At 36.6% G+C, this 14,957-nt stretch overlaps 1 protein-coding gene across 1 annotated transcript in view; it reads left to right on the forward strand.

Moving 5' to 3' along the window:
• The window catches only part of LOC111514283 (uncharacterized), a 211,947-nt gene extending 198,257 nt beyond the window's left edge, over positions 1 to 13,690 (forward strand). Inside the window, exons 6-8 of the mRNA XM_074175684.1 lie at positions 2,347 to 2,886; positions 5,742 to 6,072; positions 8,709 to 13,690. Coding sequence (XP_074031785.1) covers positions 2,347 to 2,886; positions 5,742 to 6,072; positions 8,709 to 13,518 — 5,681 coding nt within the window. The 3' untranslated portion in view covers positions 13,519 to 13,690. The remainder of the gene's footprint in view (positions 1 to 2,346; positions 2,887 to 5,741; positions 6,073 to 8,708) is intronic.
• The last annotated feature ends 1,267 nt before the right edge of the window (positions 13,691 to 14,957 follow it).

Here is a 14,957-nt window from a genome sequence, read left to right on the forward strand (position 1 = left end):
CTTGATACCAGTGAAACATGTATTTTAACTATTATTGGTCACTTCATTATGATTGGTTGTTGTTCATATGCTACGAAAGTTGTTATGAGGATCATTAGTAATTAATCCGAATGCTTATCTTTACAACTGGAGCATCAGAAATCAATATGGTGATTAAATTTCAACAACAAACCTTAAAAAAATGATTTCATAGTTCTTCGCTTATTTTCAATTTATGATTTTTTTCAAGAGTCTAGAATTTTGAAACTTCAGTGTATCCTTAGAAGACATCAGCAATTTCAACAAAACTTTCACGGCAACTGTTAAACGTTATTTTCAAAAATAGTCTCATAATAAAATTTGTAGTGATTATCTTCGAAATGGTGGAATTCCGTGTCTTGTTGTTTTATTTTTGACGTCCGACCTTCCACAATCTGAACAATGAACAAAGCTAAATCTATGGAGAATCTGTTGAAGTGTAATGAAGGGCAGACTTAACATAGTTCACCTCAAAAAGTTACTGCGTAATATAAATTATTGAAGAGTCTAATTAGTCAGTAACTTGTCGTATTTACAAATTTTGCCTACGAATTGAATATGTTATGGAAAAAAACTTCTTCTCCATCTTGATACAAAAAATGTGAGAATATTCCAAAAAAAAGGAAGTCAGCAATCAGTTTCAAAAAAAGTAACTCTATGCATGCACAGATGTATTGATCATGCAGTTTGTATTCCAAACATTCGGTATGGAATTGAATCAGATATAATTCACAGGATTCCTACACAATATACTAAATGAAAGAGGAGAAATTTCACTTACATGAAACACTGTCATCCTTATTGGTAGACATCCGATTTTTCGCCGTGAGGTACTTGCCTCATCAGCTTTTCAGTACCAAGGAAAAAGCATTCATTTCATTCATAAAATTACGACTTTATGTCACGGAATGAGTTCGATCTACTCGTCATCGCTGACAGTGCGTAATGACATTCATTCGCTTATTTGATTAAATTCCAGCCAAAGGAATCTTGTTTAAATTTAAAGGGTTTTATTTTAAGAGAGGTTAATTTTTGGGAAAGAAAGTTTTTGGCTTTATTTTTCTAAAATTAAGATTTTCTTTAGATGGTTTTCTGAACTAGTCTCTTTCCTTCCCCAAAACCCAATAAATTCAGTTTAATTAATACCTCAGACGAAAATGGGTATATTTCCTTTAACAATCGTCAGAGTGTGGAAGGTTCGGTTGGGCCGATTAAAAACAAAGCTTCAACAACAAACAGAAACAACAAATCTTTCACTTTCACTCGATCTTGAATTTTGGAGAAAATACTTTTTACGCCATACTATGCTATTTTTAGACTTTCGACAGATAATAAGTGAGCATAGAAACGATGCAGAGTGACGTGAGAAATAGAAGCTAAAGGCCAAAAATAAAGCATTCGTGATTTGATTCAACACTAGAAAGCTATGTTTCCACCTGTCACTGGAGAACCAGGCATGATATCTTGGATCCAGTTGTCTTTGAAAAAAGTTGAACCTATCTACAATAATGCCAACTATTCTTGTTCAGTATTGTTCTTCAAAGATAGTTGAGTCCAGCAATGCATTCATGGCTCAGCGTAGCATCACTGACATCTGTAGCAGGACTCAACAGACATTTCTGTTGTTGAAGCATGATTGCTTTGTCGTTGGTCTCTCGTCCCATCTATTTGCCTTGGTGAGGACGCTGCAGAGAAAAACTTGAAGCGATGCGTAGTTGCCAATCGATTTAGATTGCTTCAGCGCTTCAGAAACATATATCTGTGGGACTGTTGTTTATCTTGTATAAGAAAGGTGGAGATTTCATAGATAGAATCTTTATGAGAAAAAATGTCCATGCTTACTTGTACTCAAGTTTGTTCTCCAAGAACAGTTGATTTCAACAAGGCATTGGTGACTCGACTCAACTACTGCCACTGTGTCAGGTCCAATTAGCGATGTTTGGTGTTAAATCACGAACAGTCTGTTTTTGGAGATCTGGGATCTGTAGTTGGTCTATATGAAAACCTGCAGCTTGGCCCAGTGACAGATCGATTTGGGACCATCTTGGATGAGCAAGGTCTGTGTTTCTGACATTCTCATAGGTGGCTTCTCCATCAAACGACCTTTGCATTACAAATGCTTTCTTTGAAATTCAAGGTAGTGTGAAAGTTCACTTTGTTCACCTGTAAGTACTCTAAAATAGTTTTTGAGAATTAGTTTAGATATTTTCCTGCTGATACTATGTTTCGTATTTCTATTCTTGATATTTTCTTTATGGTGAATTAATATTACTTCATGAAGTCTATATTTTTTGCGGTTACTTCCAATAGTTACTGTTCGTTTTCCAGAAATTTCTGAGACTGAACAGCCCCTAATAATCAAATCGACCCTACCGACAACGACAACGACGGAGTCAACTAGCAAAACCACCCGCACGAACTACTACACCACCGTCACCTCCCCGACTACCGGAGGGAGCACCCAGCAACTGTTATCAGCCCACCACTTTCCCCTAATCGATACGAATTCCCCGGATATACGTTTCAACCCGGAGGAGATCAACATCAGTTTGCACCCGGGAGCGCCGCCCGACATAAGGACAAACCCGCATTCGTTCTACAGTGACAAAAAAGTGACCAACAGTGAGAAAAAAGTGGGAGTGACTACGCACCGATCGGTAGTGACTTCACATCGTTCGGAATACGGGGACGTAGATCGCGAAGCGAACACTAAAAAATCACTGTCGGGTTATAACCAGGCAACGCCTGGAGATATCAATTATGGATTCACATTCAAGAATGCGGATTTAGAAGACTATCGCACCGAAGATGCGGATGGAGAGGGCTACCATTACCAAACCGAGTTCAGGCCTAGTCAAGAGTATTCAGGTGTGTACTAACTCTTTCAATAAATCTTAAGCTTTGGTGTTTTTTTTAAATCCAGCAAACATAATGTTGCAATACAATTTACTTGCAAAAATACTATATTCCAAAATAACTTCATAATTTTCTCAAATTTATCAATAGACATTATTCAGACATTTTTCAAATTATCAACTCTTAAAGAGTTACAAAGTATTTTTTGTTTCCTACTGTTTCTTGGATGTATAACTTTCCAGAATTTAAAAAATAAATGAAGCTTAATCAATAGAATATATGCTTAAGTGTAATAAAGGGTAAAAAAAAGTTCACTCCGAAAAGTTAATGCTTCTATATCTGTAGAGGGAGGGTGAGTGTAAGCCCATAGCACTTAGACCACATGTGACCCATTGTACATCCTCCCGAGGAGTTGTCCTCCTAGGTCGTCGTCCATCCTATCCTTTCCAGGTGGACAGGTCACTGGGAGACATCTTCTTTACATAGGCAGGTGTAGACCAAGATTCGCCGAATACACACTTTTTTATTAACGATAACTCCAGGCACTCGCATAGGACATGCCTGACAGTCTCATCTTCCTGTTCACACATCCTGCATAGAGGTGTGTTCACTAGCTCCATATTATGGAGGTGTTTCCTTAGTTGACAGTGGCCAGTCAGAAATCATACTGTTGAGCTAAAATTTTTCCTGGTCATCGCCAGATATTTCTTCGGCGCCAGCTTCCCAAGGTCGCCCAAGGTGATCCTGGCAAGATTGTATCCTTTGATTCCATCTCATCTCTTTAGGGATTGAGCATGGGTGTAACATTTGGCTAGTTCCACAATTGTCGAAGTCGTCAGGCCGTAGGTGCCACTGGATCCTAAAATTCTTACTCCAGCCGCCTTCTTGGCTAAAGAGTCGGCAATGCGATTAGTTTTACTCCTGTCGTTCCACTCGTGACACTCTAGTACTAGCCCTGATGTTACACGTTGTCTGTTCAATGCTAATAAGGCTTGTCTGCTATCAGTGCAGATCGTTATATTTTTTCAGAAATTCCTTTCCTGATCATTTCTTTTGTGGCAATTGAGATAACATCCAGTTCTGTTTGGATCATGCTGATATTTTTTCTCATTTCCCACTTAATCCTTAGGCTTAGTGATCTGGAGTGGACTCCACATCCTGAGCCTTCTTTGGTTTTTGAGCCGTCAGTATATATGCGTATTCCATTTGTAGCATCTGACTTTGTGATTTGTTTTATTTGTATTTTGTAGGATTTATTAAACACAAACCTGGGTTCAATTGCATCACTGGTTGCCTGCAGCAGATGTTGCGCAGTAAGCGCTTCTCGTCATAAGCTTAACCTCAATTGACCCATTCCTACTTCGAGGTTTACATCAGCCGTGCGCAATCGTAACATGGCCATTAACGCAACCTCCTTAACGTACAGGTCCAGAGGGGTCAGACCCAAGTTAATGCTTAATAAAGGGTCTTCCTACAAGGATTTCCTAACTTTGACAATTGATAACGGCCATCTTGTTGAAGCTACATCTCTCAAATTAGAGGACTATTCGCAATATGGTGAATGGATTTGAGTCCACTGGTTCAGTAAACGATCGGTCAACACCCGTACGTCGACGAAACTTGGCAAATTTTGCGTCATGACTTGGGCCTGCACCCGTACAAAATTCAACTGACCAAAGAATTGAAGGTAAACGACCATAGACAACGACGTGTGTTCGCTGAATGTGTTTGCTGGACCAACTGACCGTAATTTCCATCCATAAATTATCTTCAGCGATGGGGCCTATTTCTGGATGAATGATTACGTGAACAAATAAAATTGTCGTATTTGGGACAATACCAATCCACATGTGATCCAAGAACGTCCAATGCATCCTAAAATATTCACTGTTTGGTGTGGATTTTGGCTGGCAGCGTCATCGGTTCAAATTTCTTTGAGAACGACACTGTCAACGGCGAGCAATATAGGTCTTTTGGCCTGAATTGTATGATTTGGATACCAACGACATGGGCTTTCAATAGGACGGCGTTACGTGCCACACAGCTCATGCCACATTGGATATTCTGCACGAGCGATTTGAAGGCATGCTCATCTCACGTGAAGGTGATGTGAACTGGCCACCGAGATCGTGAGATTTGACCCCGTTAGACTTTTTCTCGTGAGGTTTTCTCAAGTCGAAGGTGTATGCGAATAAGCCACAAACCACAGCGGTCTTAAAGCCAACATAACCCACGCCATCAGTCAAATTCAGCCTGATATATGCGTCAAAGTAATGGAAAATTGGACGTTTCGGATGCGCTCCACACAGAGAAGCCGTGGCGGACATTTGAAAGATAACATAATCCACACATAATGACATCAATAGGTCTTTCAAACGAATGAAACATTTCGATGATATCTCACACACATTTAAATTCGAAGAAAGAATCAATGAAAGACCCTATAAAAACTATTGAAAAGTCCAATTAGTCAGTAACTCATCGTATTCATAAATGTTTGCCTACAAATTCCATAATCAATGGAAACAATTCAATTTGTATACTTAGCTTTATTTAGATGGTTCATGATTTGCAAAATAATCCTTTGCAAAAAGCTATATTTCTTTTAGCATGTCAAATCTATTATGTTTGGTTTCACCGTGTAGAAAATAAAAGCAGAGTTATTTGTTCAAGTTGACAAAATCGGAATTTGACCCAATTTTTCATACATTCGCGTGTCGCATTTCATAGAAAGACATTCTCACAATATATTTTTGGTTATTTATAAACTTGCTTGGTCCTCACTCAGTGGGTTGGAAGTAACACTATGATTTCATTTCGAATCGAATTGAATTAAAGTTTTCAAAAAAACGTTTTATCGCTTTCAGTTCCTCATCACAACATTCAACGTCAATCCCAACATCAATCTCCAAATCAACCTCAACAGTACACGTCGAGCACCTTCCGCAACGAATACACACCAACTACATCGAAACTCCTTGACAACTATCAGCCTCGATCATCGACGACAGCCAGGAATTACTTTATCCAGTCTCTGAAGCCTCCTGCGCTGGACCAGCAGAGCCAATACAGCCATATTCAGAGTGAGAAGCCGCCACAGAGAATGCAGCTACCTCTACCTCTTTTGCCAACTCTGCCACCTCTGACATTCAGTTCTCCAGCACCATTTTCCCTACAGCATCGTATAGAGACAAAAAGGTGCGTTCCACAATTTAAAATTGCTGATATTTAGAAAATGTTTCATATCTGCTATTAGATATGCCATAAAATGAAGACGGCTCAGTGTCACTAGTTTTCTGGTTTGAAGGCCGTTATTTTTGGATATTTTTCCTGACGTTTCGCTGACGCGAGTGACGCCCCAAAAAAATAGTGACACTGAAAACCTCGGCCGCGACAGCCTTGACCATTTTTTCAGAGGTAATATTTATTAGAGAATGCATTTCAAACATGACAAAATTCTTCTTCTATGTTTATAACTTCTTGCCCTGTTGCCTTATCATCGATTCACACAAAAAAAACGTTGAAAAAGGGCAAATAAAAATTTACATATGGAGCAATCTGAGATGAAATGGTTTTCATCTTGGCGTAGCTTTTGTCAACGGCCTCACTGATTTTGTTGAAAATACATTAGAAACAGTGGCAGAATCTTCAGAACTGGGATGTGAGCTGTAGACGTGGAATTGCAGATTCAGCTGGAATATGAATTATGTTGATTTTGAGTCTTGGGGTTATGGTGCTTTCTGCTGGATCGTCCACAATTTCTGAAACAGATTGCTTTAGTACTGTATTGGGACCATCAGTGACCTGACTTGGCAGCCAATCGGCTTTTCAAAATATGCCTGTGCTATCTGGTAATGTTCCAGTTGCAGCAAAATCAGCACTGATATTTCCTTCAGTGATTGCTACATTGAATGCAGACAGTGCTATTGACGATATATTATATATGGTCATGACTTTTCCGGCATTGATTCGCATCCAATTGTCACACGCTGTGTAAACATTATCACACACTTTAGAGATGTATGTGAAGCATGAATATCTAGGAGCAACAGAACTATTTGCCCTTCAGATGGCCTAACAGGATTTCCAAAATGTTCAAGGAAAATTAGAAAAGCATCCTTTTGCATTCAATCTGATCCGTTAGCTGTTCCGATTGATCCAGTCGGGAAGTAGCGAATAAAATTCTTTTGAAATTGTTTACGTGAGAATATAAACATAGGTAGTATATAATTACCTATTACATTTCCAGCTACAGCGAATGTTTATGCTTGTTCATGCCTCTCATGTAGTTATCAAAGAAAATGGCCACATTGCTTAGTTGCTAGAATGTGTGAACCTAATTTTGTTCTATAGTAGTGTGATGAATTTTTTTGGTTGATAAGCAATATTGTTGAACTATAACTTGATAATCTGAGCCAGATACTCGGACTATAATATCGAAAGTTCTGCAAGGTTCAGTCCTTGTAATGAATTGAATAAATGGAATGTTGAAGGACAATATCAAGATCAAGTCTGCTTTACTATCAGAATTGTGTTGAATCAACTCGAGTATTGATGCCAAAATATTCGAATTTGATTCCTGCTCATTCCATCGTGATGATTCACACTACTGTTTCTTGTCTAAGTGAAGCATAGAGATCTACACGCCGATTAATGAACTCTTGGGAGCAAAGAGGTTTGTTGGACTCCTGGTAACTCTATGGTAATCTTCTTGGACTCCTTAGATGTCACCTAAGATCATCTTTTTTTCCAATAGCTGAGTTGATTTTCATTTAATTCATCTGTAGCTTCAGTCTCAGCAACTACTGGTGTTTAACTGATATATTTTGTTCAAACAAACGAAAAATGAGAGTTCATTACATTTAGATGACTATAACTTCACAAGATTGAGTTGACATGCCAGAATGTACAATTGAATATTTGACTTGAAAATTGTTTCTTTGTATCTTCAAAATGAACCTGGTAATATCTCTTCATACAAGTCATTGAAAAGCTCCACAAATAACGAAAACGCTTTGTTTGGGTTCAATAATGATTACTTCGATAGCGTGTCTTTTTCAACTTCATAGAAACTTCCGATTGCCAGGATGACAAAATTTTCACAAAAAAGACTTTTCGATATGAATTCAGAGACTGTAATAGTTTGAATTTCACTTCAGTGCTAGGAATCACACCTTGAAAGACCTTGTTGATTTTCAACCTCGCACATCTTTCTACTTCTGAGGATTTTTGTTCACATGAATTTGAGAGCTGGGTATTAGGAACGTTCATTTCATTCTACTGGATAGAAAGAAATTTTCAGAATCGGAAAATTTAATACTCTGAATCTAACGTTGCGCAGAGTTTAGTTCGTAGTGTTTCAATTTCTAGGAACGGAAAGAATAGGGAGAGTTTGAAAAGAGATATACCGTGAGCTTCAATATTGAGAAAATAATTTATATTTTTTGAATCCAATTCTGAAACTTTCACTAATAATATGAAAACTGAAAAAAAAATAAATTTCATATTGAAACTCATAGAAGCTCTTTTCATCCCTTTCCTATGGTGCCTAATTAGTAGATAATAATAGAACAAAGAAACTCAATTTGTTTTTTTGTGTAATAGATACAGTTGAGTTTATTAAAATGTATTATGGTGGATACACCAAACTTTTACATTATACCTTTCACTTCCACTTCCACTAAATAAATGAGAACATTCAAATACCAAACTTTTGAAGTATTGTATATGAAACCATTCATTTATTTACATCGTTACAACTTTTTCAAAGTAATAATAACAGTCGAAATCTGAAAAAGTTTTCCGAATTCAAAGTGATTGAATTATTTTTTCAGATACACGAAGGACCACTACCCTCCTCCGCGCATTGTAATCAGTGCAAGCGCAAGCGTCAGCGATGCTAGCGGAAGAAGACTGAACTACTCACTTGGAACTATAGGAACCGCTCCGCTTTTCAAAACGCCCCCTTCTTCCTACGATGAATACAAAGACGAAGACGTTCAATTGGATCCGTTCTATCATGACGTCCAGAAAGTGAAGCATTCCAGAAAGAGAAGAAGCGTTACGAAATCCCGGAGAAGAAGAAGTGAGAGGACTGATTGGAAACATTCCGATATAATAAAGAACGATGATGATGCTATACATGTTCTCAAGTTCATTTTCGATTGGTATAAGAATGAAAAAACCAACCCCGCGAGAACCACAACTCCAATAAGTGCACCCCTGAATAGACAAGGAATCGTTTCCATTAATGATGGGTTATCCCCTGATAGTCAAGATGATGAAAATAGCAAAGGGAATGAAAACATTGATTTCAAATTGAAATCAAGCGACGTTTTTAATGAAAAAAGTAAATATAGTATAGTTGGAAATGGTGGTGTATCTGTCAATCATCAGGAAGTGAAGAAAATAAACAATGTCAACGAGGAATTTACGATACATCAGTCCGATGACCCAGAAAATGGAGACGAAATTTTTCAACACGAGGAGGATTATATCAATGATAATTTTGAACCGGTTGCATACAATAATAAATATGAAAATGAAAAGGAATATTCGAAGTACTTCGGACATGATTTTAGTAAAGGTTTGCAAAAGAAGAAACATAAACCCGAATACTCCAATGAAAAAGAATCTTCGGTAAACTATGGGCATGACTTCAGTGAAGAAGATAAATTCGACAAAAATTTTCATCGACATGATTATGAAAACGACAAATATTCCTCAAATTACGAACGTGACTTCAAAGAAGAAAGGGAGAGAGAAGGCATTAATGATCAGTTGCCCCCCACATTCAAGAGAGGAAATGAAAACAACACACACTATCATTCATTGCCGAATGATTATGTAGATGACAACATAGAACCAATATATTACAAAGAAAGGAACAAACCAAGTGAAATCGAAAAAAGTTCAGACGAAATAGTAGAGGCAAAAGAGGAAATCAAAACGGTAGAGTTCACCACAGAAAAACAAAATGTATCAGAAGTCAATTCATATAATGAATTGACTTCAGGAGGATCATCTTCTATAACTTTGAGCTTCACCGAGCATCGTGATCTAGAGATAACAACTATGGAGTATCCCGAAGAACAAACAACTCCAGAGGATTATAATAATGTTACTATTTTGCATGCCGACAACGCAACTCCGAGTGAAATCCCAAGTCAAACCACTGAAGTCATAAATCTTCCTTCAACGATAAGTTCAGATGAATTTGAAGTCACATTTACTACGGAAGTTCCTACGACTACCACGAGAAGGGAAAGAAATAATCGGAGAAGAGGCAGAAGGAAATATCACAGTGCGGAAGGGAAAGATAAAGAAACCGATTTCAAAAAAGTACTTATAGAGAAACTCATAGAAAAGCCATTTAGAGCTAAAGACGATTATGATTATTTACGAACTGTACATCTGCATACCACAACTACTGGGGAGGGACTAGATGGATCTAGCTTCACTGAATCTCAGAATGGAAATATAGCTATATCATCAGGTAGCACTAACGATGAACTGATGAAGGATAAAATCATAGATTTGATTCCTACAATAACCGAACCTTTAGCAGATACCAAAAGTTCCTCAAAAGAAATATTTGTGCCACATACTGAAGATAGTTACAACAAAGTAGAAAACGAAACATCAAATATTTTCCTGACATCCTCATCAACTACAGAAACTAGCATCAGTAAGAAACGAAGAAGAGGCAAACAGAGAAACTATATAGAACCCACCAGAAAAAAAGCTAGTAGAAGGAGGAAGCCTATGAAATCAACGGAAACTAAAGAATATCATCCTGGTTCCCAAATTACTTATTTAGGTAGTGTGGAGATCATTACGAACCCTTCTGAGAATAATGGATCCAGTGGTGATCTTCACAAAAATCTACTGTCAAAAAAGAATTACTCGACGTCTGGAACTTCTCAAGTACCTATGCCAGTTGAAAGGATGGATACTGGTATTCTTTCACAAAATCATGAACATTTCAAACTGAACCAATCAAAGGTAACTGATTATTTACCAAGTCAAGTTACTGAATCTACTTTAGCATCGTTCGAAATCACCACTGAGCAACTAAAAACAACCAAACTAGGTAGAGGTAGAACTAGAACCACTGAAAAAGCAGCAAGTGGAATTGTTAATTCCAAAAATCAAGAGACACCCAAAATATTATCAAATGAATCAGACAAAGCTGACACTTTCATTGAACCCTCTTCAGAATCTATTGAAATAACCACTGATCACTCAATACAATCTAGAAGGAGTAGAGGTAGACTGACTGAAAGAGTGGGAAGTGAAAATCCCATATCTGCAAAGAATAATGGGCAGGTAGAAATATTATCTTTCAATAAATCAGAAGAAGATGACTACTTTACCAGTGAAATTACTGAAAGTTCTTTAGCATCGATTGAAACCACCACGAATCAATTAGAAACAACTGAAAAGGAAAATACTGAAAAAGCTGAAATTGAAAATGATGTATTTTCACAGAAACAAAGTGCCACTGATTCATCTCAATATTATTCAAACCAAGCTCAATACATATCAAATGAAATTACTGAGTCATATTTGGAACCATCTGAAACCACCATCAATCTAGAAACAACCAGAAAGGGTCGAAAATTGACAACTGAAAAAGCAAAATATGAGAAAAGCATAGCTTCACAGAACCATTTTCAAATCAATTCAGAAAATACTGAACACATAACTGATGAAGTAACTGAGCCATATTGGGAATCAATTGAAACTGTCACTAATCATCCAAAAACAACTAGAAGGAGTAGAGTTAAAACCACCGAAAGATCAGAAAGTGGAAATGGAATATCTTCACAAAACCACAGACTAACTTTTTCTAGAAACAATTCAGATCAGGCTGAACACATGACCAGTCAAATTACAGAACCATATTTGGAATCGATTGCCACCACCACGGATCAACTTAAAACAACTAGGAGTAGAAATAGAAATACTTTGAAAACAGATAATAAAAATGATATATCTCCACAGAATCATGGACAAGCAGAAATACTGGCACAGAATAAGTTGAATGGTAATAAATATTCGACTTCGAAATTCACTGATCTCCATTCGAAATCATTAGAAACCAGCACTGATCGGATTAAAACTACTAACAGGAGTAGAGGTAGAGCCAAGTTTCATTCCCCAGTATTAGATCTAGACCATCAATCTACTGTTATTGACATTTCTCGAACAACTCCTTTATCTATCATCGATCAAATTGATGTGATAACTACTTCGGACTCTCCGGCAACTGAATCATTGAGTGATAACTCTGTAGAAATGGAAGAAAGTCCTACATCTACTAGTGTTTATGGTAATGAACCTGTTTTACTTTCTGAAAGAATAGAAGATATTTATGCTACATCGTTTGTACCTACCACAGAGTCCATTCATATTACTAAGAAGAAGCAACTGAAAGACAATCTTTTGAATTCGGAACTGACTATCACCACTGAGTCGAATTTGGATGTGAATACAATTAGAGTTACTGATGTTACTGAAGAATTCAGGGAAGAAACCACTCTTCCTACGAGCCTTGCCACAACTGAGAAAAATTTTGAAGAATTGGTTGAAGAGATAGAAAGTACTACTGGTAGCTACTTCAGTCATTTATTCACTACGGATAATGTGAATGAAAAATCACCTTCCACCAGAAGTAATTCAAAAGAAATTATCGAAGAGAGTAGTCTCATTCGAAATGAGTCAATACCTACAATATCAAAGGCCATGAGTCTGCTGAGTATAGTAGTTGAAGAAAAGTTGGAAAACAATTCTCCAGAAGAAACTAGCACCGAGATAGATTTCACTACCAGTACATCTCATAGAATACAGGAGACCTCTGAAATTGTCACTCATACCACAGTGAAAGTTAATGTAAGTAGTTCTCCTGAAAGCTCTACAGAGATTGTATATACAGTTACAGAAGATAAAGCGAATTTGAAAGAGAATACAACGGAAACTTTCATTCCAACCACTGAAATATCTGAAACGTCTATGATTACTGAAACCAAATTTCCAGAGATATCCACCGCTATATCAGCGGTTGAACCAACAACACTACATGAAGAGTATAGTCAGATACAAACTACTCTAGAGCAAACCACACTTGCCCCTGTCACTACAAAGCAAACTACCACTTTGCGGACCTATCCTAGCAGACCAAATAGAAAAGGTCATAGTTACCAGAGACCTAGACACCGGTTCAGTAGTGACCATTCAATAAGAAAACAAGTACCTCGAAAACCGATAATCAAAGATAAACACATAGAGTCCTTGTCTAGGCAGGGTAAAAAAATGGCTACAAGTCTGAGGGGTACTAAGGGTGATTTGTTAACTGAGTATCCATTGATGAGAAGTGTTCATCCGACTCAAGCGGAAAGAACTATAGTTACTACTCCATTTTCTCGAAAAACGACAATTAGGAAGTACTTCTTTTTCAACTGTTTTGGAAAAGAGTTGGAAAAGTTCTATCCTGATTCAAGAGACTGTAGGCTGTTCCATTATTGTACGAAAGGTTACAATAAGAATCAGTTAATTGACATGAAATTCGTTTGTGATTTAAACACGTTCTTCGACGATGAAAAGTTAATTTGTACAAAGGAAAAACCGAAACGTTGTTTGTAAATATTTTTGTAATAAAATTGATTTTCGATAGAGAATGAATTTGAACTTTGTAATGGTTTTGTATGTTTTTAAACGAGCTCGAAAGGTGTTTTTGTAATTATTGAATATACAACTTGTTATAAATTACTCATAAATTAATATATTAAGTTGAATAAAGTATGTAAAACACTGATTATGTTGATTTTGTTACAATAATTGTAATGATGACAACAATATTTTGATAATTTTGAAAATTTCGGAAAAAACTTTGGAGAACCTCATGAATCTGAGTATCTCGCATCGGCTGGAAGTCTCAAGAAGAGTTGCATATAATAATTAATGGAGACGTCAGGAAGTCCCAATTAAATTGAAAAATTAGAAAACAAATGAAATATATACATAGACACTAATAATTGTTTTAATGACATACTTTAGAGAAGGATATGTTTCAAACCTTCTGCTTCTTCTGTGATATTATCAATCAGTTGTTCCATTAATCACACACCAAAGCAATGAATTGAAGTTGTGAATTTTGAGGCGAATTCTACCAAATATTGTGAATATTAGCTTAATCCGATGCGCCATCTCTCTAGAGATACTGGAACATTTCTGTTCTCACTCCACAAAACTGAAACCCTAGGACGTGACATACAAAGGTAACATTTATCAAAAATTTAGGTATTCTTGTGGGAAGCTTTTGTGTTTTCAACCTGTTGTTTTATTCACCAGTTACTTTTCCAATAAAATGAATGGTATATGGATAGTTTATATGGGAAGATTCTTCCAATATTTGTGAATACTTTGTCTTCTCGTAACTAGATGGCGAAATCTATATGAACAATAGAGCTATACATTATAACATTGTCTACTTGGATAGCAGAGTGTATATGCCAAGATCCAAGATGCATGAAATATCGCAAGGACCCCTTCCCCTTGTGAAATATTTTGTCAAAAACTTTTGACCTACGGCTCTAAGATGAGGAAATGATAGAGATTCTATAAGTTTTAGCCTTTCATTCACAGAGGTGATGAGTAAAAAGTGACAATGCTGGGCGATGTCAAATTGGTACTTCAATTTTCAATGTTGTTTACATTTGGAAATAAATTGATGCTGAGTGAAATAATTTTTCACATTATGGTATATGAATTAAAGATCTGAATAAGTTACGAGATACAGATTTTCGTTTCTTGCTATATTTATCACCATGTGTACAAAGTTGGGTCAATTTCATTTCTTGGTAGAGAGTTTTTCTCAAAACAAAAGCAAATCTGTTTAAACACCAGGATTTTTATGCATCTTTGTATATGCCTCCTTTTTTGTAGCTTCTAATTAGGATAATCAAATAAACGAATAATTGTGATTTGACAAAAAAAAAGCATTTTTTAAAGGGAAAACACTCGAAAATGGTGTTAGTTCATTATTGTGAATATTAAAAGTAGGATTACTGAGTGGATTTAGT

This window comes from Leptinotarsa decemlineata, unplaced genomic scaffold (genome assembly GCF_025532065.1).
Source record: "Leptinotarsa decemlineata unplaced genomic scaffold, Ldec_3_MD MMD2_tig00001064_RagTag_RagTag, whole genome shotgun sequence".
Lineage (NCBI taxonomy): Eukaryota > Metazoa > Arthropoda > Insecta > Coleoptera > Chrysomelidae > Leptinotarsa > Leptinotarsa decemlineata.